The 26,963-nt window shown below is 39.0% G+C and overlaps 3 protein-coding genes across 5 annotated transcripts; 1 reads left to right on the top strand and 2 right to left on the bottom strand.

The window, feature by feature from the left end:
- The first annotated feature begins 54 nt into the window (after positions 1-54).
- Positions 55-9,607, top strand: LOC108984836. Of its 2 annotated transcripts, XM_035688930.1 has the most exons (6): positions 56-376; positions 482-652; positions 733-951; positions 1,114-1,203; positions 8,878-8,997; positions 9,390-9,607. In XM_035688930.1, the coding sequence occupies exons 1-6, from the start codon at positions 71-73 to the stop codon at positions 9,432-9,434; spliced, it is 951 nt and encodes a 316-aa protein (XP_035544823.1). In that variant the 5' UTR covers positions 56-70; the 3' UTR covers positions 9,435-9,607. The 2 variants fall into 2 exon arrangements, with proteins under 2 accessions (XP_035544824.1, XP_035544823.1); XM_035688931.1 differs by lacking the exon at positions 9,390-9,607 and having other exon boundaries at positions 55-376; positions 1,114-1,248; positions 8,878-8,984.
- Positions 9,608-11,763: 2,156 nt separating this feature from the next.
- On the bottom strand, positions 11,764-12,132 carry LOC109008116 (uncharacterized mitochondrial protein AtMg01250-like). The gene has a single exon (XM_018988097.2). The coding sequence runs from the start codon at positions 12,130-12,132 to the stop codon at positions 11,764-11,766; it is 369 nt and encodes a 122-aa protein (XP_018843642.2).
- An 8,352-nt stretch (positions 12,133-20,484) lies between these two features.
- On the bottom strand, positions 20,485-25,585 carry LOC109008145. Of its 2 annotated transcripts, none has more exons than XM_018988137.2 (3): positions 25,130-25,584; positions 22,317-24,955; positions 20,485-21,632 (listed from the first exon to the last, which is right to left on the bottom strand). In XM_018988137.2, the coding sequence occupies exons 2-3, from the start codon at positions 24,903-24,905 to the stop codon at positions 21,369-21,371; spliced, it is 2,853 nt and encodes a 950-aa protein (XP_018843682.2). In that variant the 5' UTR covers positions 24,906-24,955; positions 25,130-25,584; the 3' UTR covers positions 20,485-21,368. The 2 variants fall into 2 exon arrangements, with proteins under 2 accessions (XP_018843682.2, XP_018843684.2); XM_018988139.2 differs by having other exon boundaries at positions 21,547-21,632; positions 22,463-24,955; positions 25,130-25,585.
- Positions 25,586-26,963: the final 1,378 nt, after the last annotated feature.

The following is a 26,963-nucleotide window of genomic DNA, read 5'->3' as shown; positions in this document are numbered from 1 at the left end:
ACTAGCCATTTTTTCGGTAGCCTAAAATATAATTGGGCCAAGCCATCACAGGCCTTTAAATTGTTGGGGCATGGAAATCCCTAAAATTACAGTTTTAAGCACCCAAAAGGGCCGAAGGATAAAGCATGCGAGGAACAGCCTGGGAACTCATATTCAGACAATTTCGGAGAGGGAAGCAGCGTCAGAGAAAGAAATGGAGGACGGGGCAACATTGTACCAGCAACTGCAAAAGCTCTCGAGCCTGGTGAAGCCGGAGGAAGCTGTGGACCAGATACTGTCCACCCTTTGGAAGACGAGAAGAACCGGTCTCCGTCCTCCCGAGAAGTCCCACATTCAGTCCCTCCTCGATCTTCCTTCTCCCTCCGAATTGGACCCCGTATGTCAATAGATTATTCCCTTCTCTCTCTCTCTCTCTCTCTCTCTCTCTCTCTGTGGTTTATTTCGTTAATTCCTTGGTGGATAATAGGAATAAGCATGATAGGTATTGGCATGCCTTCGTTCGCTCATCAGAAAATGCGTACACGAAAACTTCAGCGGGGATCATCTTCTGAAGCTTTTCCCACCCGATCTTCCGCTTGACCTACAAAGCATCCTTGTTTTGTCGTTCCAGAAGTATCAGGGTCTGTGGAAGGACGATTGTTCCAGAGAACAGGTTACCTGCTTTCTTTTTACAAATTAAACCGCGCACTTGTTCTTGTTTGACTTACTGCAATCGTTGTTTCTCATTTCCAGCGGTCGTTTCCTAGGACTGGTGTTTCCTATCAGGTGAGTACAAGTGTGCCACCGTCTTTCACTTCTTTGCTATCATCTTCCGAGATTTCGACTCCGCCATGGCCTCGTCAAGATGATCCCGGTGCGGGACTCAATCGCGGAGGCAACGATTTTGGGGCTTTCACACCCATTGTTTCTGCTTCGGGGATCCAACGTGATGTTGTTCTTCCCAGTGACTTGGTATGTTTTTTGTTTTAGGTTTATTAGATTCTTCTTTTTCCCTTTTATGTTTCTCATTTGACATCACATAGGAATCAAGTTTACAAACTATGATTGTTATGAAGTGCTAATAGATTTTAATTTGACATTACATCCCGGCTCTAACTGGTTTTTAATTTATAGGAAAGTCTACCCTGCCTCAAGTCAATGAATTGGACTATTGAGAATCGCAACTCTGCGCCAACTAATAGAGTGGCTGTCGTTAGCCTGAAGGTATATAGATCCAGAGCAGCATTGTGTCTTTAATCTAGAAGCCAAGTAAGATTAATGGGTGACCCTGTTAACTTTCTGATTGTCATTTGTCAGTATTGTTTGCACCTTCATGATTTCAATTCCAGTGGCACAAGTGTATTTTCTACTGTGGAAATGCATCAAAATAACAGAAAGACATGCCAACTTTCACTGGAGCTTTCAGCACTATTGAAGGATCTAAACTTGTCCAAAACACCATCTTTAAAAGACTAGTTGAAAAACATTTGAGATTTACTTGAAAAGTTTGTGAATTAGTCCTGTTCACGTTAAAAACACCTTCATATGTCCATGCGTGACTATGTTTGTGTGTGGAGAGAGTATAGGGTTATACATACCATGAGGAGGTGCTTCTTATAGAGGTGAGTAGTTGGAGGGAGAAGTCATGTTAAAGAAATGTAGAAAATTTCTTTTCCAAATCTAATACAATATGATATAGACTTACTGAAGGTTTTCCCTTAATATTATGATCAATTTTGAGACGGCATCTATTACTGCATCTAATACGATGTGATTTAGATATGAAACTAGTAAAATAGTCTTAATTAAGTTAGAGTTGTTATGGATTGGTGTTATTTGTGCAAGAAGAATGGGGAATCAGTGGACATTTATTACTGCATTGTGAGGTGAGAAGAGTGTTGTGGGATGAGATCTTTAGAAGAATTGGTGCGGCTTGGGTTATGTCTTTGAGGGTGGTGGATTTATTAGCTTGCTGGAAGGATATTCAAGGCTGTCCCCAAGTGGCTGCAGTTTGGAGAATGATTCCTTTGTGCATTATGTGGTGTATTTGGATGGAAAAGAATGATCAGTGCTTTGAAGATAGCGAGCACACAATGGAGGAACTTTGGAACTTTTTTGTGCACACCTTATTACTCTGGTTTTCAGCCATTTTGCTTAACAGAACTAGTGTTCATGATTTTCTATTTTTAATTTCTGGTTCCTAGAATGTATTTAAGTGTTCTTTTGTATACTTTATGTGTACATGGGCTTTGCCTACTTCATTTGTATCAATAAAATTTTCATTTTACATTAAAAAAAAAAGTTCAAGTATTGATTCGATCAATTCCTTTGCGAACATATCAATTTTGAAGAGTGAGATTGGCAATTTATGATCTCGAATAAGAGAGAGTTTGAAGTTCAGATGACTGCATTATTTGGGATTGGGGTAAGGGGTTTACTCGGGAAGTTTGTGATGACATTCTGATGGCTTTTCAGATAAATGCAACAAAGTTCTACCTCTTATCACTACCTTTTTTTTTATAAGTAAAATAAGACTTTATTAAATCACCAAAGTAACACGATACAAAGAAAATGCCCTGTTTATGTAGGCATGTTGGAAACTAGGAATTCGTGAAGGTCCATGCCATTTAAGTCAACAGCAATGGCCCAAGTACAAAGAGTTCTAAAAAATAACAATATTAGCTCCTCCACAGATCTCTCTTTGTCTTCAAAAGTCCTCTCATTTCGTTCCTGCCATAGACACCACATAATACAGATAGGGATCATCTTCCATACTGCTTTAATCTGTCTCACCCCACGGATAGAATTCCAGCAAGCCAATACATCCAAAACTGTTTCCGGCATCACCCACGCCATATCCATCCTTTTAAACACCGCGTCCCAAATAGCCTTAGCTATCTCACAGTGTAAAAGTAAATGATTTACCGACTCACCCCCACTTTTACACATACAACACCAATCTGCAATAATTATCCTCCTCTTTCTTAGATTATCCGTAGTGAGGATCTTCCCCAAAGACGCTGTCCACACAAAGAAAAAAGCTTTGGGAGGAGCCTTATGACGCCAAAGCTTTCTCCAAGGAAACTGTATCTCTGGTTCTTGTGTGAGAACCTTATAAAAAGAGCGAGCTGAGAATACCCATTTCCCTGCAGGATGCCACCACAACTCATCTTCCTGCTGAATGTTCGGTCGAACATAATATAAGAGGCTATAAAATTCTGCAAAACTTTCCATCTCCCAATCCTGTGCCGCCCGGTTGAAATTGATGTTCCAGTGAATGTTTCTACCTGAGACTGAGACTTCCATAACCTCCGCCACTGTGGCATCTTTGTTACTTGCAATCAAGAAAAGAGACGGAAACATATCGAGTAAAACACTGGCACTACACCATGCATCCTTCCAAAATCTGATCTTGACACCTGTCCCCAAGTGCAATCTAGTGTATCGCTGGAAAACCTCTCATTCTCTTCTAATGTATTTCCATAACCCCTTACCCGCTGTTCCTCTAACTTCTCTGGTACACCACCCCTCCCCTAGATCACAATATTTGCTTACAATCACAGTCTTCCATAAGGCCTCTGGTTCCTTGGTATATCTCCACAACCATTTGCCTAGTAAAGCCCGATTAAAAACTCTCAAATTTCTGACACCCAAACCGCCATTGGAGATAGGCCGACATACCATCTCCCACTTAACTAAGTGGAATCTAAACTCATCTCCCAAGCCCCCCCACAGAAAGTCTCTTTGTAACTTCTCCAGTCTACCCGCCACACTTGCCGGTACAGGAAATAAGGGTAAAAAGTAGGTAGGAAGGTTGGAAAGTGTACTTTTGATTAAAGTAGTCCGACCCCCTTTCAACAAATACATTCTCTTCCACCCTGCTAATCTCCGCTCTACTTTTTCAATCACTGTATCCCATATCATACGAGACTTCGGAGCTATACCCAACGGCAATCCCAAGTAAGTCATAGGTAAAGACGCAATTTTACACCCCATAATGCCCGTCAAAACCCTTATATCTTGAACTTCTCCAATCGGTACCAACTCGGATTTATCATAATTCACTTTCAAGCCAGATACTGCTTCAAAACACAGCAGCAAAGCCTTCACCGCCCTCAACTGAGCGTGATCAGCCTCACACATGATAATCGTATCGTCTGCAAACAACAAGTGAGAAATAGTTGTAATACTCCTACTCGGTGATCCAATCTGGAAACCACTGATGGAACCATTAGTCACTAAAGCTGAGATCATCCTACTCAGTGCCTCCATAACAATGACAAAAAGTAAAGGAGATAACGGATTCCCTTGTCTCAAGCCACGAGAGCTTGGGAAGAAACCCGCTGGGCTACCATTAATCAACACCGAGAACCGTACCGTAGAAATACACCATCTGATCCAAGACCTCCACCTCTCACCAAACCCACACCTACCCAGTAAATAAAGAAGGAACTCCCAATTAACATGATCGTACGCCTTTTCCATATCTAATTTGCACATAATCCCTGTTTTGCCCATCTTCAATCTACTGTCGAAGCATTCATTAGCGATAAGAGCCGCATCAAGGATCTGTCTACCCTTAACAAAAGCATTCTGTGGTTTGGAGACAATCTTCCCCAATATCCCACTTAATCGATTTGCAAGCACTTTTGCAATGATCTTATAAGCACCATTCACTAAGCTTATAGGCCGAAAATCTGTGATCTCAATGGCCCCTACCTTTTTAGGGATTAGTGCAAGAAAAGTAGTGTTAAGACTTTTCTCAAACTTTCCTAACAAGAAAAACTCTTGAAATACCTTCAAAAGGTCCGCTTTGATCACCTCCCAACACTCTTGAAAAAAACCCATAGAAAAACCATTCGGTCCGAGAGCCTTATCTTTTGCCATCTTTCTTACCACTTCAAATACCTCTTCCTCTTCAAAAGCCCTCTCCAATCTAGTAACATCCCCTGGTTCAATAGTGTCAAAAGCCAAACCATCTAACGTAGGCCTCCAACCCACCTCTTCCGTGAGAAACTTTTTAAAGAAAACAACCACATGGTCTTGGATAACCTCTTCTTCTCTATTCTCAACCCCTTCAATTCTCAGCACTTCAATGTTATTATTTCTTCTATGTGAGTTTGCAATTCTATGGAAAAACTTCGTACTCCGGTCCCCTTCCTTCAACCAAAGAGCTCTTGATTTTTGGCGCCATTAGATTTCTTCCTGTAAGATTAACCTCTCAAGATCAGCAACCAACAAAACTTTTTGTGCTTGTTCCTCTTCATTTAGTGACCTCCCTTCTTGTAGCCTTTCAAAATACTGAATTTCCATCAACTTGGAATTTTTGTTCTCCTCCACATTTCCAAAAGCTTGTTTATTCCACTCCTTTAGATCCCTTTTTAAGGCTTTCAGTTTATTTGCAAAAATGAAACTAGATGTACCTTCAAATTGATACGAAGTCCACCATCTTTTAACCCTTTCCACAAAACCTTCTGACTTCAACCACATATTTTCAAACTTAAAATACCTTCTGCTGTTACGAACACCTCCACAATCCAGTAGAATAGGCCAATGATCCGAAGTTATACGACTCAAACGCTTTTGCCATATATCCAGAAAATGGCTTTCAAACTCAGGGGAAATCAGAAAACGATCCAAGCGGGACCACGTCTGATTATTTGACCAAGTAGCTGGGCCCCCTGCTAATGGAAGATCTACCAAGTTTAAATCAAAAATAAACTCTGAGAACTCCAGGCTTGCTGGTCTCAATCTTCTACTTCCCAGACTTTCACTCTGGAAGCGCACCACATTGAAATCCCCTCCCAATACACCAAGGGAGGTCCCACCAACTTTGTACCCCTGCAAGTTCATCCCATAATATACTTCTATCAGCATCTAAGTTAGGCCCATACACTCCTGCAAATGCCCACAAAAAATCATCTGATACACTTTTAAAAGAACAAGCTACCATATATCTCCCTATGTACTCCTCCACTTTCTCTACTACCCGTCTATCCCACATTATCACTACTCCTCCCGAAGCCCCTGAAGAGGCCAAATATACCCAATCCACATAAATATTACTCCACAAACTCCGAATAATCCTCCTACTAATCAATTTCAGCTTTGTCTCTTGTAAACATACTATGTCCGCTTTCCATTCACGAAGTAGACGACGAATCCGAAGACGCTTCTCTACCTCGTTTAGACCCCGGACATTCCAAGATAAAATCTTAGGCTTCATTGGAGAACATTCAGCCCCTTCCCATTTGCCTTATTCCTACTAGAACTTGCTTCCGAGTTCATCGACCACATTAATCTTTTTAATTCCCGACTCTTCTTTGTGCTCCCCCTCTTTTCTTGATGATGGCCAGCTTCCATAGCAGTTAACAAGGCTATAAACTGCTCCTCATACCCAACACACTCAATTCCCACAACATGTTGAATTTCTTTAGCTTTATGTATAACCCAATCTGATGCTTGATCTGGAAAATAATAATTTAATGGGGTAGGATTCCCCATCTTATTATTCTGGTTCTGAAATTCACTTCCCATAGAAAAATCCTCCAAACCACAAGGGATGAAAAGTTCATCTTCCACAGAATGCATGAAGTCATCTGAGTCTTCTTCAACCTCAGCCAACTCGAGGTCCTCTACTGATCTCCCCGACCCTGCCACTGGACTCAGAGACACCCCAGCCTCCCTCGTCCGCGAGGTCTGATTCTCCAGCGCCGAAGGAACCCGAGCTTCTACGCCTAACAGGGGATTTTGAGCACAAGACTCCGGCGAGACCACACCGGCGACCCCCACTACCTCCGTCGGCGCCGTCTGTAGCCCCTCAACCTCTATCGGCGCCGTCTGTATGCTTTCCGGCACGAACCCGAGCCCGTGAAGCTCGATGGACCGTATCGGGCTAGAACTCGGTTTCGCAAGTTCTGTTGGCCCGGATCCTAACCCGTTTAATTGGGTCCTGGATACCGACCCGCCTAAATGGGCCTTGGACTGGGTTCCGAAACCATGGGCCTTAACATGCGACGGCCCAGCCCCAAAATGTTCTTGTGGTTTAGCCCGACGCCAAACGTTCCATCCTTTTGTGTATTTTCCCTTCTGTTGAGCCTTCTTCCGAGTGAAACTCAGCCCATTTTCCTTCAGCTTCTCAGCTCCCTCACTTTCCTTTATTGAACCGACAAATGCTACTATAGTAGCCATATCCTTCTGCAATGCGCGTAGCTACCCCTGCATTTCCAACAACTTCCTTTGCATTTCCCATGACTGACACTCGACAGAGGCCCTGCCATGGGCATGGTTCACCGTACCATCACGTTGCCAACGTCCCTTACCTCTGTCCAAAACTTTCGCACCAGCCACCTTCGCACCAGCCATCTTCTCCTTCGCAGCTCTCGGTATCGACGTCGCAAGGACCTCCTTATACGATCGCTCATAGTGTTTCAGTTTCCCTCTTCCATCACTCGGTTTGGCTCCTCCATGCAGACCACCTTCATTGGTTTTTTCTTTCCCTTTCACTACCAAAGCCTCCCTCATCTTCCTCCATCCCCAACCATTCTCTCCTTCTGGAATACATAGCATTTTTCTTCTTCCCCCCTGACTATACTCTGATATTTCAACACATCTTCCATTCCTATTTTCACAACGTTGAGCAATAAAACTACAATACCCCTCACGTGTTGCCGAGTAAACCTCCTTTTTCTGCTCAAGCTCTCCTCTAACACCTTCCCAAGCCAATGAATAGAGGAGAAGCCCAGCAACACCGAGTTTTCTGTCTTCCAGCTTCTCTCAGTAATTCTCAGACCGCCACCTCCACATAATACTATAGTGAAGCACTTGGACTCAATAACTAGTTCTATAACACTACCCATCTAACTATCACCAATCAACCCAAGTTGGTGAAGCAGAATGAATCAAGAACCAGACCAAGAAACAAGAACCAGACCAAGAAAAAATGCATGTGTACGGAGAGAAAAATTTTTTAGGAGAGAGAAAGCACACTTAATCAGACCAATAACTAGTCCTTAGATGGAAGGTTTCATTTAAAATGACTTTCTCAATTGACATTCCTGCATGAAAGCTCTCTGAATGCATTTTTAAATCTGTTATATTCCACCATATCGAGGAAAGGTGGGGAAGAATAGCGTCTTTGAGCTCCTACCAAGAGAGGGTTATATAATGTTCATTCTTTCTTGTTATCTTTTTCCTTGGAAAAGCATATGGCAAGCTAAGTCCCTTCAAGAGCAATGTTTTTGCTTGGACAACCTCTTTAGTGAAGATTTCCAGACCAGATAATCAAAGGAAAAGAAATATCATTGCGATGTGTTGCATGTATAGTTAACGATAGAGATTCTGTTGATCATCTTCGATTCCATTGTGAGATTGCTAGTGCTTTGTGGAATGATTTCTTCAGTCGGATGGGTTTGACTTGGGTAATGTCCAGAAGAGAAGAGTGTCGTTTTGGTGATTGTAGAGGGTTGGGTGGCAGATCGTGTGAAAGATGGTCCCTACTTGTTCATGTGATGTGTTTGGAGGGAAATGAATGGTTAAGTTTTAAGGACCAAGAATGAACATTGGAGGGGCTCAAAACTTTCCTTCTCAACGTTCTTCTTTATTTCCACTACTTGATAGTTGTTTCTCTTTTATACATCCCATGTATCTGGGTTGTGCCTTTTGCATTTTTTAATGAAATGTATTACTCATCAAAACAATCTTCCCAATTGGCTTTCTTATTGAAGGACATGTGCATTATTATTTTTGAATATTTGAACTGCAAATATTCTCATGTAATTGTTAAGTTGGATGTGAAAAAGGACCTTTACTGTGAAATGATTCCCTTCTGTATGCAGTTCTTTGTCTCTCATCCATCTCGGTTTATAGAGCGTCATTTTCTTATCTTCTTATTTGCAGCTGCAAGACTACAGCAAGTCTCATTCAGGTGAAATTGAGGTGAAGTTTCAGCTTAGTAGAGACACACTTGAAGCTATGCTGAAATCAATGACCTACATTAGTGAACAGCTATCAAGCATGGTAAGCAGTTTCTTTATTTTGATTATGATAATAGATAGGGCAATTAAACTGCTTGGTTTCTGCAGCCTCTATAAAAGAACCGTAGGAATTATAAACTACTTCAGGGACTGAAAATAATTTTTAGCCCATAAAATTCAATTATCAGTGCCTGCCTTTCATATCTTGTCCAGTAGAGGAAAGATTGAAGAGATCCTTTTGAAAACATGAAAAATAAAATAATGATGCAAAGTATACCTGGGGTCTGAATCTCTTAGTATACTAGTAGGAAAACCTAAACAAGTGATTAATTAAGATGCATGCATTGAGGTATTCCCACATGTTCTGTTTCTTTTGAATCCTAAAGTTGAAAGCGGTATATCTGAGCTTGTCTAGTGGACAAATCTCTTTGGCAGGTTGGGACTCCATCGGTGCCAGCACAAAAGAAGCAAAGGCAGTAATTTCGTTTGGTCTATACTTTGATATTTGTTTATGTCAAAGAATGATTTACAATCCTGTCCATATGTTACCCCTCCACCCCAGCCTCTTTTCTTTGCTATTGCTTTCTTTTGGGGGCTAACCATGTGTGAAGTTAACATTCTATATATCAAATGCGACTATTGATTTTTTCTTATGTGAGTTGTTTGAAGTTTATGGAATTGCATAGTTGATAATTGTAGATTTGGTGCTAAATTAGAGTTAATTTGTGGTGAATTTGGTTGCCTGCCAATAGGATTCCCATAATAACACTAGTGGATGATCATTTTTAGTTTTTTTCATTCCTGAGATGTTTATGTTATGGTTCTTTCTATTTTTGTACCTCGGCGTGGGAAATTATTAGATGGGTTAATGGAGGAAAGCTCGAGGATTTGGTCAAATTTATTTTTAAATAAAACTATAGTGTAACAGTATTATTACGAAATAAACATGGGAATAACATAAAAACAATGATGCTTGAAATAATATGCCAGCATGGAAAAGAAAAATCAAACACTGTTCCCAAAAGTAACATGCTTATATATCAAAGCATGCTTGTTGCCTTTATATTTATTCTTGTTGAAGTGCAAGCTTATAATGATGATATGGTAATGGAGTTCCCACAATACCATAGAGCTTTTGGGACCGTTGCATAATTTCCATTAATTTAAGATGATCTTGAAGGCATGTGTTGGATCAAGGATATGGAAAGAAGGGGGAGATAAAAATAAAAGATTAAAAAAATAGAAAATTAACTGCGAAATATAAATCTAACATAAAAAATAATTTATGTATATATATATATATTTTTTTATAATTAAACGGTAATATAAATAAGAATAGGCCAAGCCCAGGTATACAAAGTGGAATACAAGAGATATGACCTATCTAGTTGCTAAAAAAGAAAGAAGAAAATCATGTACAGTTAGGCCATTAAAATCTACAGCACTAGCTCACAGAAGTAAGGTGCGGTAAAATAAAATTTTAAGATCCTCTATTGTCCGCTCCTTATCATCAAATGTCCACTCATTACGCTCTCGCCATATGCACTACATAATACAAATAGGAACCATCTTCCACACAGCTTTGATTTGTGGAGCACCGCCCGACATTACCCAACAAGCCAATAACTCTACCATTGTAGCAGGCATGACCCAAATCAACCCTATTCGAATGAACACATCGCTCCACAATGCTTTAGCTGTCTCACAATGTAGCATAAGATGATCTATTGTCTCGCCAGCTTTCTTGCACATACAACACCATTCTAGAATAATAACACGGTGCTTCTGCAGATTATTAGTGGTCAAAATCTTACCCAGAGCTATTGTCCAAGTGAAAAATAGAGCTTTTGGAGGTATCTTATTCCTCCACAAACATTTCCAAGAAAAATGCCTGTTTGGAAGCTTAGTAAGGGACTTATAGAAGGAGAGAACCGAAAAAACACCCTTAGCTGCCGGATTCCACCACAGCTTATCTTCTCTCAAACCAGACATCCTTGTAGAGTACACTCGACTGAAAAAGGCCTCAACACTGTTAAGTTCCCAGTCATGTGTTGCTCTACTAAAGATGACATTTCAATGGAGTTGATCCCCTGAATGAACCATGAGATCCGCCACAGAAGCCTCTTTGATCACATGCCACACAAAAAATGGAAGGGAATGCATCTGCTAGAGCCTCCTTCCCACACCAAATGTCTCTCCAAAATTTTATACGAGTGCCCTCCCCCACCAAAAATTTAGTATGACGAGAAAACACCCCCCAACCACGTCGTATGTGCTTCCAAACCTCCACCCCATAGGACTCATTCCCCTCTCTAGTACACCACTCCCCTCCCATCTTACCATGTTTGCAATCAACTACTAATTTCCATAGAGCTTATGGTTCCACATTGTATATCCAAAGCCATTTCCTAAGTAATGTCCGATTAAAAGTTCTCAAATTCTTTATCCCCAATCCACATGAATGAATTGGTCTGCATACCTTATCCCAACTGACTAGATGAAACTTGAATTCATCTCTCATCCCACTCCATAAGAAATTCTGATAAATTTTTTCGATTCGAGCCGCCACACTAGCTGGAATTGGAAATAAAGATAGAAAGTAAATTGGTAGGTTAGAGAGAGTACTCTTGATAAGAGTCACTCGGCCTCCTTTCGACAAATACAGTCTCTTCCACCCAGTCAATTTTCGTTCAATTTTCTCAATAACAGTGTTCGAAATAGACAAAGCCCGTGAAGCAACCCACAATGGTAACCCCAAATAAGTCATAGGAAGAGAAGAGACCTTGCACCCAAGAGTGTTAGCCAACTGTCAAGAAATGTTGACGTTTCCAACAGGCACTAATTCTGATTTATCGAAGTTAACTCTTAAACCTGACGCTGCTTCGAAACAAAAAAGAAGCACCTTCATTGCCCTAAGTTGATCTTGCTCTGCATCACAGAAAATTAAAGTTTCATCTGCAAATAATAAATGGGAGACCAAGATAAGGCTCCTTTGTGGATCATCCACAGAAAATCCATCCATAAAACCATGACTAACCACAGCCGATAATATCCTACTCAAAGCCTCCATGACGATAACAAAAAGCAGAGGGGACAAGGGATCACCCTGTCTTAAGCCTCGAGAGCTATTGAAAAAACCCTCTGGGTTACTATTGATCAAGACTGAAAATCTTGCCATTGAAATGCACCATCTGATCCACATACACTACCTCTCCCCAAAGTCATAATTCTTCAGTAAGTACAAAAGGAATTCCCAGTTAACATGATCATATACTTTTTCCATATCTAGTTTACAAATAATACATAGAGTGCCAGACTTTAGTCTACTATCCAGACATTCATTTGCAATTAAGACTGAGTCCAGAATCTGACGACCCCTTACAAAAGCATTTTGTGGCTTTGAGATTACTTTATCAATTGTCACCCCTAACCTGTTAGCAAGCACATTTGCAATGATTTTGTATATCCCATTAATGAGGCTAATGGGCCTAAAATCCTTCAACTCCATAGCTCCAGATTTCTTCGGAATCAAAGCAATAAAAGTAGCATTCAGACTTTTCTTGAATTTCCCTGCCGAGAAAAGCTCCTGAAACACACTCATAATGTCATATTTCACGACCTCCCAACATGTTTGAAAAAACCCCATCGTAAAACCATCGAGACCTGGTGCTTTATCCTTTACCATCTTACGAACCACATCCAAAACCTCCATCTCCTCAAAAGATCTTTCCAACCAGGATGCTGTCTGTGGTTCTATGGACTCAAAACCAAGTCCATCTAGTTTGGGCCTCCAACCCTCATTTTCTGTAAATAGAAGATCATAAAAATTCACCACATGTTCCCGGATCACAAGGGCCTCTGTGCAATCACTACCTTTGATTTTCAGCATCTCAATAGAGTTAGTTCTCCGATGAGAGTTAGCCACTTTATGGAAAAATTTTGTGCTTCGATCCCCTTCTTTTAACCAAAGAGCTCTTGACTTCTGTCTCCAAGAGATCTCTTCTAAAGTTAAAACCCTTTCCAACTCTGATGCCAGCATTGTCTTGCTTGAAGCTTCCTTTGGGGTAAGAGCTCTATCCTCAATAATCCTTACAAGATTCTGTAACTCCTCCATTAAAGTTTTCTTTTGCTCGCCTATATTTCCAAACGATTGGAAATTTCAAAATTTTAAATCTTCCTTTAACGCTTTCAGTTTGCCTGCAAGGATATAAGAGGGGTACCATAAAACTGATAGGAAGACCACCAAAGCCTTACCATCTCCACGAAGTCATCGCTTTTAAGCCACATGTTTTCGAACTTGAAATAACGACGACCTCCTTGAATACCACCTCCATCTAATAATATTGGAAAATGATCCGAGCATAGACGCGGCAGTCGCTTCTGACATACCTTTGGATAATGGCTTTCCCAGTCCGACGATATTAAAAATCTATCTAGCCGGAACCAAGTTTGACTGTTAGACCATGTGAAGAGACTGCCAACTAAAGGGAGTTCAACCAAATTCAAGTAAAAAATGCACTCTGAAAATTCAGCCATGGCTGGATCTAATCGGGTGCTTCCAAATCTTTCACTAGGGAACCTTACTACATTAAAATCTCCTCCAATGCAACAAGGAAGTCCCCAACCACTATAGATAGCAGCCATTTCATCCCACAAACGGCTTCTAATATTGTCAATGTTCGGTCCATAAACACCTGCAAAAGCCCACAAGCAATTATCCTCTACCATCTTAAAGGAGCAAGCCACTGTAAATTCCCCTACAAACTCCTTCATCTTCTCCACAACCTTTTTATTCCACATCACCAAAATACCGTCTGATGCCCCCTCAGAAGCTAGATAGGCCCAATCTGCATACGGGCAACCCCACACATTTCTCACGAGCTTTCTGTTTACCAATTTCAGTTTGGTTTCTTGTAAACATACGATATCCGCCTTCCAATCCCGAAGTAGATTTCTTATGCGTAGCCGTTTATTAGCCTCATTCAACCTGCGAACGTTCTAAGACACAATTTTTGGCTTCATAAAGACACAGTCAAACCCTTCCCTTTGGACCTAACGCGGCTTGAGCTACCCTCATTCAACGACCAATTAAGCCTATTAAGCTCCCTTTTTTTCTTAGAATCAGCTTTCGTGGACTGATTATGACTTGCCTCAATGGACGTGAGGAGAGCCATAAATTGTTCTTCATATCCCATACATTTCATACTCACAACCTGTTGGATGTCCTTTACCGTTTGGAATAACCACTCAGAGAATTCAAAGTCATTCGATAACGAACAGTATAATGGAAAAGGCTCCCTTACTACTGCGTCTCCCTCCCCCCTGAACAGATTATTTCCTTTCCATTCTACTACAGTGCCCACTTTGTCCACTGCAAGAGAATCCGAGAAGTCCATATTGACCTCCAAGCGTCCCTGCGATAACCCCCCGGCTTTATCTTCCAAGAAAACCCCCCTCCTTATTTCTCCTTCTTCCGATAGTACCTCCAGATGTTCGTTGTAGGTAGAACAAAGACCTAACTGAAGAGATGAGGGTTCTACAGTATGGATCTGCATTTTCTGGGAGTCAACTTCTTGAAAACTGCTGAACGGAGACGAAATCTGCGATTTCTCCTCCTCGCGCGACGGTAGAATTTGATTTACCACCCTCACCTGCGTAACCTGAGTCGAGGCCAAGTCGTCGACCACCGTCGGACAAGTCTGTGAAGGTCCCGCAGCCAAAGGAGGAAGAGATCCCTCAATTTGGCTTCGAACCAGACCCTCACGCTCTGGAAAAGGACCCTCTGTCGGCTTAGATGCCTTCGCCGATGGAGCGATGGCCTGCGGTGAGACCATCAGCGCGGTCACCTGTGGCGAACCCACTTGAAGTCTCATCGTCGATGTTGATATGGGCCCATGGACCAATGGGTCAGCTGTGGCCTTTGAAGTCCCGACAGACTCTGCTGGGTCGAGAATAACCTTGGGCTGAGGCCCATCTACTGCTCCCAAAGCCTGTCCCTTTCCTAAGCCCCCGTGAGATTCCATCTCCTGCCCCAAAACGTTGCGTTTCAGCCAACCAACTATATCATTTAGTTCTCCCAAGCGTGTTTTGATGACAGCTAAGGCCTCTACCAATGTTTCCTTATTTGGACCAACATCCTCCCTGCCATTAACGTCTCTGCACTGACCCATCCCCAAAGCTGGAACACCACCAAGCTTGAGCAATCCTGATGTCTCTGACCCCTTCACAACCCAAGGCCCCTCATGTCGACCAACTAACGCCTCCCTTAATGACAACAGAAGAACTCCATACAAAGGTTTCGCAGGTGCAACACCATCTTTAACAGCATCCTGCAACACCACCATTAGGTTCCTCCAGCCCACATGTGATACCCCGTATTTATGTGTATTTTGACTAAGGCTGTGTTTGGGTGACGAAGTATCCTCAACACTTTCCAAGTATTCTCGTACTTTTGAAAATACTTCACATACCAAACAACTTAAAATACTCTCAATGGGACCCACAAACTCACTTCAATCTCTACTCATAACTATTCATAAACATTCTATAATACTTATCACTATTATATATAAATAAAAAATAAAATCACTATAATATTTATCACTATTAAATATAAATAAAAAAATAAAATCATTATAATATATAAATAAAAAATAAAATCACTATAATATATAAATAAAAAATAAAATCACTATAATATTTATCACTATTAAATATAAATAAATAATCATTATAATATATAAATAATCACTATTAAATATAAATAAAAAAATCATTATAATATATAAATAATAAAAAATCACTATAATATATAAATAAAAAATATTTATCACTATAATATATAAGTAAAAAATAAAATTACTATAATATATAAATAAAAAATAAAATCACTATAATATAAATAAATAACTATAATATATAAATAAAAAATAAAATCACTATAATATATAAATAAAAAATAAAATCACTATAATATTTATCACTATTAAATATAAATAAACAAATCATTATAATATAAAAATAATAAAAAATCACTATAATATATAAATAAAAAATAAATCATGATAATATATAAATAAAAAATAAAATCACTATAATATATAAATAAAAAATAAAATCACTATAATATGTAAATAAAAAATATTTATCACTATTATATATAAATAAAAAATAAAATCGCTATAATATATAAATAAAAAATAAAATCACTATAATATATAAATAAAAAATAAAATCACTATAATATTTATCACTATTAAATATAAATAAAAAAATAAAATCATTATAATATATAAATAAATAAAAAATCACTATAATATATAAATAAATAAAAAATCACTATAATATATAAATAAATAAAAAATCACTATAATATTTATCACTATTAAATATAAAAAAAAATCATGATAATATATAAATAAATAAAAATCACTATAATATATAAATAAAAAATATTTATCACTATTATATATAAATAAAAAATAAAATCACTATAATATATATATAAAATAAAATCACTATTATATATAAATAAAAAATAAACTACTATAATATTTATCACTATTATATATAAATTAAAAATAAAATCACTATAATATATAAATAAAAAATAACATTACTATAATATTTATAACTATTATATATATATAAATAAAAACATTATAATATTTATCACAATTATATATAAATTAAAAATAAAATCATTATACTATTTATCATTATTATATATAAAAGTAAAATAAAATCACTACAATATTTATTAATATTAAAAAATCACTATAATAAAATCATTATAATATTTATTACTAAAAATCAAATCACTATAATATTTATGGGACCCACATATTTTTCAACTACCTACTCAAAAGTCAACAACTCAACATACTTCACACATCCAAACAACTCAAAATACTCTCAATGGGACCCACAAACTCACTCCAATCTCTACTCATAACTATTCACAAACATTCTCAACACTTCTCAACATTTTTCAACACCCAAACGTACCCTAAGTTAATTATTGCATTTATTAAGATTATGAGTTTTCTGGTTTTAAATTTTAGATGATTTATGTTTTATTATTTTAATATTTTTAATTGTTAATTCAATGTGTTTTCTTGTTATTAATTATTACTCGTTATTTAAATTGTTCTTTAATTTAAATTAGTTTGTGGGTTTTAAAATTATTATGTTGTTGGATTTAATTATTTTATTTTACTTAATCTTTGTGTTTAAATTATTTTATTTAAATTTATTGTTTTGAAATAATTTTCGTTGGATCATTTTGTGACCCAAGATGTGAGGATTGGATCTCATTTTTTTCCTTTTCATTTTCTTTTCCCTTTTTCTTTCTTTCTTTCTTTCCTTTTTCTTTTTCCCATTTCTTTTCTCCCTCTACTTTCTCTCCTGCACGACGCCACCCTCCCTCTCTCTCCCCATGCATTTCTTCCTTCCCCAGCCTGCCGCCGTGAGCCGCCCGTGTCCGGCACCGCCCACCACCACAGCTTCCCCTCCCGCTGGCCATCATCCCCCACCAAGCTCGACCCCTAACTCGCCGCCATTCTCCTCCACGCACGGCTTGAAGCCGCGGCGTTCTCTTCGCTCCAACACCACCGTCGCACCACCTCCGGCCACCATTTCTTCATTACTTCATCATCGACCTCTTAGCAACCCAATGCACCCAACCCCAGCTCCAATTCGCCACCGGTGAAGCCCCACCATCAATATTTTCGTTTTGGATACTTTAGCCATCGACCGCCCTCTACGCCGCCACCCACGACTAACCACCACCACCACTAGTTTCACCGACATCCCTAAACTCTTCTCTATCAATCTCAGGTCTTCGTTTGTACCTGTTCAAAAGTGAGTTTTTGAGACCCACGGCCACAGTGCATTTGGCACTGTTCTGTAGTTGTGTTGCCACTTCTTGCAGCTTCGTGATCCCTCAGAAATTATTATATAGCACTATAAGTATTTTCCCAAATAACTTTCGTGATTTAAATGTATTTTTGCACTAACTCATTTTACTGTGAATTGATTGGTTTTGCCAGACTGAGTCAGAGGAGTACGGGGGTTGGATGGATTGGAGAATGAAGTTATTTGTGTGATTGGATTGTGTTAACATTTGTTAGTTGTTGGATATAGGGGTGGGCAGTGGGGCCCCGCCCTTGTTGCCTCGCCCCGCTTCCGCCCCGCCTCTATATGGGCTGGCGGTCTACCCCGCTCCGCCCCGCATAGAGAGGGCCTAGCGGGGGCGGGGGCGGGGGCGGGATGACCCCAACGGGGCCTAACCCCGCCCCCCGCCCCCACTCCACATATAAAAATTTATTTATTTATTTATTTATTTATATATATATATATAAATAAATATATTGTATATAGATATATACAATTTATTAAAGACTTAAAATTATATTCAAGTCATTGGATTGCTTTGGCCTCCTGGGTCAACCTTTATATAGGAGGCCAAGACAATACAATAATCATCCTTAAGCAATGTGAGACTTAGTAGTAAGTCTCACATTGCTTAAGGATGACTATTGTATTGTCTTGGCCTCCTATATAAAGGTAGACCTAAGAGATCAAATTAATCTAAAATCTAACCCTAATGAGTTTAAGTTTTTTTTTATATTTATAAATTTTAATTTATTATTTAAATTATATTATAATTTGGGTTTAAAAAAATATTTTTAAAACAAAAAAAAAAAAATTTAAACACAATGTTATGCCTAGACGGGGGGCGGGGCGGATTGAATTTTTTCCCCCGCCCCCGCCTCCCAGGGGCGGGGGGAAAACCCCCAACACCCACATGGTGTGGGGCGGGGTGCGGGGGAGGGTACCCCCCGCCCTGTACCATGCGGGTATCACCCCTAGTTGGATATTGTTGTCAGGTCGTGTTCATTACATTTGCACGCATGTTCATGTTTGTAACTGAAATTGAGTTTTCGCATCATTGCATGCATGTTCATGTGTTTATTTGAAAATTGAGTTTTCATGTGAGAAATGATTTGAATATGTTTGAAATGTTTGGATTGACTGGTTTGAGAAAAAGGAAAATAGAGTGTAGGGATGGTGGTGAGCAGGGATGGTGGTTGAGTCCCGCCTGCGATTCCCGCCTACGGTGTACGCGGTAGGGATGGTGGTTGCGTCCCACCTGTGATTCCCGCCTACGGTGCATGTGGTAGGGATGATGGTAAGCAGAGATGGTGGTTGATTCCCGCCTGTGATTCCCGCCTACGGTGCATGCGGTAGGGATGGTGGTATAGTCCCGCTTGTGATTCCCGCCTACATGCTCTAATATGTATTCATTGTATGGAAATGAACTGTAGGGATGGTGGTAGAGTCCCACCTGTGATTCCCGCCTACATTGTACGCGGTAGGGATGGTGGTTGTGTTCCGCCTGTGATTCCCGCCTACGGTGTATACGGTAGTGATGATGGTATAGTCCTGCCTGAGATTCCCGCCTACAGTGTCCAATAAATGGTTATATTTTGTGAATCATTTTCTGAGAAAATGTCAAATTATATTTTTGGCTAAAATGGGATTTTAGCGTGTGTTGGAAAATAATCATTTTCAGGAAAACTGAGATTTTGGGATCTGTTAGTTGGTTGCTTTAATACGTTTTTATCTCGAGGGTTGTTGGATTATTACTTACATGCGGTACCGTGTTATGGTATCGTAGATTTTGATGCAGATGCGGATGACGAGCCTTAAGCTTTGGCTCCGCTGGAGAAGTGACTTGGGGTTGCTCTCGTGTATCGAGATTTGATTTATCTCTTGTCTATGTTTTGTCTTTTGTAATATTTTGGGAATCTGTATAACTTTTTAAAGGTAATTTATTTTGAAGACTTGTATTTAAATTTCTGGTACTTAGTTGACTTACTTAAATTATCTGTTGCGTTGGTTTTGTTGTACACTTTCTGTATGTACACACACTTGGCACTTATCGTTGGGATGTGTAACTCGTGTTGTCATCATCCCAAAGTCACGATCCCCGCGTTGCTGTACGAGGGGGTCGAGACGCCACACCACACCACCTCTGCCTTCAGAGATAAAGATGAAACTCCTTCTCCCACCACCTTCATACTCTGCCAGAACCATACAACTCCCTCTAGCATTGGAACAGCTTTGAGCAATATAGCCTCTGTCCCCATCCCTATGAGCAGAGTAGAAACCCCTATCTGTAGCCTTCAGACCACCCTCCAAAGCTCTACAAAACCACCTAGCAGTCCCCACCCCTACTCTCATATTTTTCACCCTTTTCCGTCCTTTCTCACTCAAAAATACGTAACGCTGTCGCTCATCCCTGCTCACCTCAAAAAGCTTAGCCTCAATCATAACACGTTTCATGACTGGCACTATCCAGTGTAACAGAACACTAACCAACACCCACAGCCACCAACACCTACGCCATTAACAGAAAGCTAAAGGAGAGAAACACTAACTGTGTGAATATTTCGCATGTGTACGGAGAGAAAGAAGTGGAAATATCTCTTTTTGGAACATTTTTTTTATGTATATATATATGCAGAGCTTAAAAGAAATTCTCCCAATAAGCCTCGTATTGTTATTCACTCTCAAGCTTCAATGATTCAAACCAAAACTCATTCTTGAAGAAAGCAATACATATAAATAAAAAACAGAAAGGCAACTAGCATTGATCAGACCATGAATGACACGCTCTACTTTTTTCTCACTTTCTTAAGTCCTGATTTTCAATCAGAATCACTTGGGCTTGAGCCAGAGCTGGCACTGGATCTTGCACTATGAGATTTTGCCTCCTTATTTTTTGTATCCAAAGTACCTGATATGTTCAAACTGTCATCGGATCCATGTTCTGGTTTATCAGCAGCGACTGTGCTAGTTCCTTGAACACCAGATCCTACATCAGTTGATTCAATCTCCTTGGTAGAACCCATTTCATATGGTTTTACTGATGCCGATTTCTCTTTCAAATCCAACGCTTCTGGCAGCTCATGAAGATTAGCCTCGGAGACTTGCTTGAGAGCAATATGATTATCTTCCAGAGATTTTGCATCAACTACTTTCAAGTTTGAATTTAGTTTCTACATGATCCTTGGATTCTTCCACAACTAGCCAATCATTAACCATACTAGGGAGGATGACTTCCTCAACATTTGCGCCTTCACGAAGTTGCTTAAAAGCCAAGTCGATATCTTCAAGTGATCTTGCTTCAAGAACCGGGAGGTCCATCTCAGTCTTTAATCGGTTTGAATCTTTGGAAAACAACTCAAAGTCAGTATCCCCAAGGTTAATGTCATGTGGAGCACCAACGACTACTTTGACATGAAAGTCCCCAACTGTATCCAATTCCAACAACAACTCTTCATCAATCTCTTTTATTTCATCAGCCTTTTCATTGATAGTTTGCAGGGCATCAAGAGAACCGTAAGTTTATGCTGAATAGTTTAAATCTTTTGAGACCTTTGCTTGATCTTCATTTACATTTTGGCCAAGGATATCAGCTTTCAAATTCACTCCACCAGAAGGTGATTTGTATTCAGGACTCTCGGCTGGGAAATCAATTTGGGTAGAATCCAAAGCTGAGGAAGACAAATTCGGCAGAATTTTGCACTCAGGATCAGTGACTTCTGGCACATCTCCATTTTCGGTGATTCTCACAACCTCTGCAAATTTTGTTTGGACGCTATTTGATTCCTGTTAAATGTCAAAGCACCACTATTAGTTTCCTACTTATGCTCTAAGTGATGTGTATGCCATAAAAATCAATCAAACAAACCGACATGCAAATACCACAAAGCAAGATATGCAGACAGATTGGGGAAAAATCAGCAAATAAGAAAATAACTTGGAGTTCTTCTTATGTTAGTTTCTCTGGTACAAGTATCCCTTTCTGCAGACCCATCACCTAGGTAGCATACATACAAGAGAAATGCTCGGGACCCAAAAAATGTCCCGAATGGGACTTTTTTTTTTTTTACCGAATGATTAAAAAAATATTTTTTAACGATGTTGTAAATTTTTTATTTTTTTAAAAAATGTTTATGATGATGAAAAAAATACATGAAAAAAAAAAGAAAAAAAAATGCTCTATTCGGGACACTTTTCAAGGTCAAGATTAAAAAGGATGGCCATTTTAGTTCTGTTGGGCTGGGTTTCTTATGGCGTAAGCAAGAAGGTTAATGAATCTATTCATTCCAAACAGGGAATTGCAAATAGCGTATGCCACTTGATAGTTGATACTACTGAAAAAAAAGAAGATGTCAAGTCATTATTGAAGAGAATTACAAATTTTAGTTAGTAAGATCAACATTTCAAAAAGTACAGCAAGAATATAAGCAAATATTAAAGTAGCAGCATAACTACAACCAGACAACTTACTTTGCTCTCATTGTACAACTCAGATCCCTTATCGGAAATAGGAACAGATGTTTCAACTGATACAGGCGGTGAACTCATTTTGGATATCTCTGCTTGCGAATTGTACATTTCAGAAGAAATAGAAGGAAAATGGAGGATCTTTTCACCTGCTGGGGGACTTGAATCATAAACAGGTTCGTGTTGGTTGTCATCCACCTCCCCACACTGAACGTGGAAATCTGGCTCCTCGAGGGAAGGTAGCATTGAACTACCAGATTCTTCAATATCATTGCCTCTTGGCTCCAAACTTGTCGATCCCTCGTTTTCAGCATTCCCATCTATTTCCGGCAACGATGAAAAACTTGAAGCACTGTTGTAGTCCTCTTCAACTGATTCTGTACTTGAATGAATTTCGCTAGTACTAAGTTCCAAAGGAATAGCTACCCCACCTGTTTCAGACAAGCCAGAATCCATTTGAGCATGATTTCCCGCTAGCCCCAATATGATCTTGACCTCATCATGGCCAACATCTAGGTGTGATGTTAAGTGAATTTCGTTGTTACTAAGTTCCAGAGGAATAACCACCCCTCTGGTTTCAGACAAGCTAGAATCCATTTTAGCATTGTTTCCCACTTGCCCCAATGTTATCTCAACCTCATCATGGCCAACATCCCTCCTCTCAATTGGTTCCATCTCCACAGAATCAATATCTTCATACAATTGGCTTCCACGTTCAACAAGATCAAAAGCATGGCCTATGCTGGAGATGAGTTCTGTTTCTCGAGAAAAATCTTGTTCATTGACGTTCTTGTCGTCTTGGTCAGCAGCAGAACTCACAGATTCAGTGTCAGGAACAGAACTCAACTTTGATTCACTAACTTCACTAGACTGTCTCTCGAACGAGGAATAGCTTGTCCCCTCCGAACTAAATCTTTCGGGCACAAAAAAGGGTCTGAGATTGGTAGCACGCCTCTCTTGCCTGGGACCCCCAAGGCTGGATGGTCCCGAACTGAAACTTTCATGCCTACGGAATAATGCATCCTTCTGCTGAAATGTCGTGAACTCTTGCTGAAAACTGTCTCCTTTGAGATCAGGTTTTTCTTCATTTGGGTCGTAAGGAAGATCAAAAGGGTTTCGCCTTGGCAACAAAATAGACGGTGCCGAACCAGGTGGATCATAGGAATCGTAAGGGAGATCAAAAGGATTGTGTATTGCCGTTGAAATGGATGGTACATTAAAGGGAAGATCAGCGCCGTCTAAGTCTATTAAATTCTTCTCAGTCATCAATCTTGTGTTTTTCCGTGCTCTCCTCCTTGCAATGAGATTCTCCAGGCGTTGATTCCTCTCAAGCTCGGAAGTCCCCAGATCCATGAGGTTCTTTTGGTCATCCTCTGTCCACTTGATTGCTGATTTACTTTCATCCTCTTTACCTCCATGTGCTTCTTCCTCCTCATCATCTTCGTTTTCTTCAACACCATCTTCTTCTACTTCTCCATGAATTTCGGATTCTTCATCCGACTCAACACTGACATCGTTGCTTTCATGAGAGTGCTCCAAAGCAACATCTGACTCGTCATGGGACAAATGAGCCGGCTGCGGAGCTTCCACATCTAAAAGTGGGTGGAGTTCATCAAGCATGGGAATGATGTCAGCCATTGAAGCAGCTGTCGAGGAACTCTCCGCCAGATCAGATCCCAAACCCGAAGACCCATCATCACCATCCTCATCATCATTAGCAGATAAATCCAATTGATCTCCCTTTCGAGCATCAACTAACTCTCCCGGGTGCTTAATACTATTACCTTCCACTTCAAGAATCTCATCTCCCTCTTTGTGAACCACAAAACATTGATTCTCAATTGCTTCCCCATCATTTGCCACTCCTTCCACTCCTTCAATCCCCAAGTTCTCCTCATAAATTCCCCTCTTTCTTTCCAACTCCAAACCGTGAAAGTACCCCTCAACTTCCCCAGTTGCTCGCTTCTGCAACTGAATTACCCGGGAGCTATCATCAATCAGGGACATGTAATCAACCAGACCATCGTCAATCTCAATCTTCCCAACTTTATCTTCCACCGAACTAGAACCATCAATAGACTCCTGTAACTGTATTTCCCGTGAACTGTGATCAATCAGTGGCACGTAATCAACCAGACCATCATCTGTCTCAATCTTCCTGACCTCGTCTTCCGAACTAGCACCTTCAATAGCCTCCTCTACTATATCCCTTCCCTTTCCTGTGTATTTTTCTACAATAAAGTTCTCATCTCTCTCGTCATCGACAACAACAGTGGTATCCCCCAAAACCCAGGCCTTAAGCGATGAGACATCATGGGCATGGCTAACCTTATCATCACGTTTTTCAATCTCGGGCATTAGGTTGGGTTGCCCAAAACTCAAAAGGGTCCCCAGGAGTAGAGCAGTGCAGAACAAAACAGGGGATGCAGAGACCAAAAGGGAGAATACAAAAGGAAAAGATCTATACACAAATAACAAAAAACAGAGCATACCCATAAGGAATGGATGACTGCAAACTGATCTATAACATGTTCTGATTGGTAGGATCAAGATTTTCCTCATTTGAAGTGCAATTTCCAATTTTGATCCCATTTGTCTCTGAATCTCGGACGATCTTTCCAATTCCAATCCGTTTCTATAAACTGTTCCAAAAACAAAATCCATGGAACCCATTAGATCCATGAAAACGATGTCTCAAAAGTAAACACAATAAAATTGAAAAAGACGAAGAAAAAGAAGAAGAAGAAGAAGATAATTGGAAAACAATCTAAACAAACGAAATTCAAGGTAATCAAATGAAGATTATAATTAAATACCTGATAACCAGAAAGTTACTTAAAATCTTAGAATCTCCCCGTTGGAGAAAACGAATACAAGGCAAAATGAGAGAAAATGTTGTAAAGAGGAAAGACTGAACACAGCTCGGATTAAAGAAAGCAGAGAAAAATAAAGACAACGAGAATCCCTCTGCTTTTGATATTTCTCCTTTACCCTTTACTCTCTTTTATCTATTTAAGATTATGAAAAGCCTTTATAGTTTAGAAGAAGAAGAAGAAGAAGAATCGGTGTGGGGAGCCATATGCTAATGTCATGATCTTTGATCGTTTTTGACAGAGAGACAAAATGGGGCGGCACGAAAAGATGAGAGATTGAAAAAGACAATTCTTTTTTTATCTACGTAGTCGCCATTGGATTTCAATCAAACTTAACACGATGTTGGTCGGTTGGTTGGCTGGTTTGTTTGATTGTTTATCCTTAATCTCAGCGCATAACATTTAAGGCTGTTGGAATGATTCAAAGAGTGAGAATGAGATTGAAATAGCACGGTGGAACGTATTGCATGGAGTCGCCATCGCCATGGATTGGTTTAGATAAAGAAATAGTGAGATGGGGGTTGTGGGGACCATCATGTCTTTCCTCGGCATCGGTCATTAGTATAATATTTGCTTTCCTCACAAGTTGGCGGTTGGAAATTTTAAGGTAACGTTGTTCCCAATCCCAATTCCAATCCCTCTGCCTTTGTGGCCGGCCAATAGCGGATTGGAGTTACCATAAAAATAAAAATTTCCTAATTATTTATAAAAACAAACATTTTTTTTTTTAAATCTAATAAAATGAGTGAAGTAACTCTTTATAAAATTCAAGATAAATTTATTTTTAAGCACTTCCAGAGCATTACAATTTTAAAGATGATCAAATATTATCACACAATCTTGTAGTTTTTAAGAGAAAAGTGGTTTTTATTTAAACTTTTATTAGAGTATGATTTGTATAAATTTTAAATAATAAATCAATGAGTTATTTGTAAAATCTTTTTTTTTTTTTTATAAATACCCAAGACATTACTTTCGTTAAATCCATTTAGAAGTTTTGTTTGATAAATTTTTCTTAGTTTTTCTTAATAATATGTTTAGAAGTTTTGTTTCATTTTTTCTATTTTAAAACCATATATTTTCTTCTAGAGAATTAAAAAAAAAAACCGAATCTAATAAACAAATACTATCTCAGTTACAATAAATAAAATAAATTAAAAACTCAAAATCATTTTCTTCCACAAAAAGTCCTTCTCCAGCCTGTACTTTACTTTGTATTATACAATAATGAAAAATATATCTTTGTAAGAAATATCCCATTTTCTTTATTTTAAGTAAGCTGCGCAATGTATATATGTACCTTTGTATGCAATGATTAAACGTAATTATCACTAAAGTACCTTTGTATGCAATGATTAAACGTGATTATCACTAAAGTATTTTTCTTATATATAGTTGTGTGTATATGGATGAATATATATTCATAGGATATTATGGATTAAATTTTTAATTTTTTTAAATAAAAAAATTATATAAAGGTAATAAAAATATAATATTTTATAAGATTGGCCAGCCCCTCGGGTACTAAAAAATTCCTTTTCCCTACCTCTACTCCCAAGCTGCTTCCCGCTGGTTCTCTCTCTCTCTCTCTCTCTCTCTCACACACACACACACACACAAACGACACATACAGAGACATGTATTAATGAGTTATTTATTAAGCAATTGGTTGAACTTCGTGTATTGACTATTTTTTTTTCATTTTTTTTTAAAAAAAAAGTAGTTTTTGATTATGAATATTATTTTTTAATAACAAATAAATATTTAAATTAAAATT

This window comes from Juglans regia, chromosome 3 (genome assembly GCF_001411555.2).
Source record: "Juglans regia cultivar Chandler chromosome 3, Walnut 2.0, whole genome shotgun sequence".
In the NCBI taxonomy this organism is placed as follows: Eukaryota; Viridiplantae; Streptophyta; class Magnoliopsida; order Fagales; family Juglandaceae; genus Juglans; species Juglans regia.
Note: the sequence above shows the minus strand (reverse complement) of the source record. Positions and strands in the feature narration are given on the sequence as shown.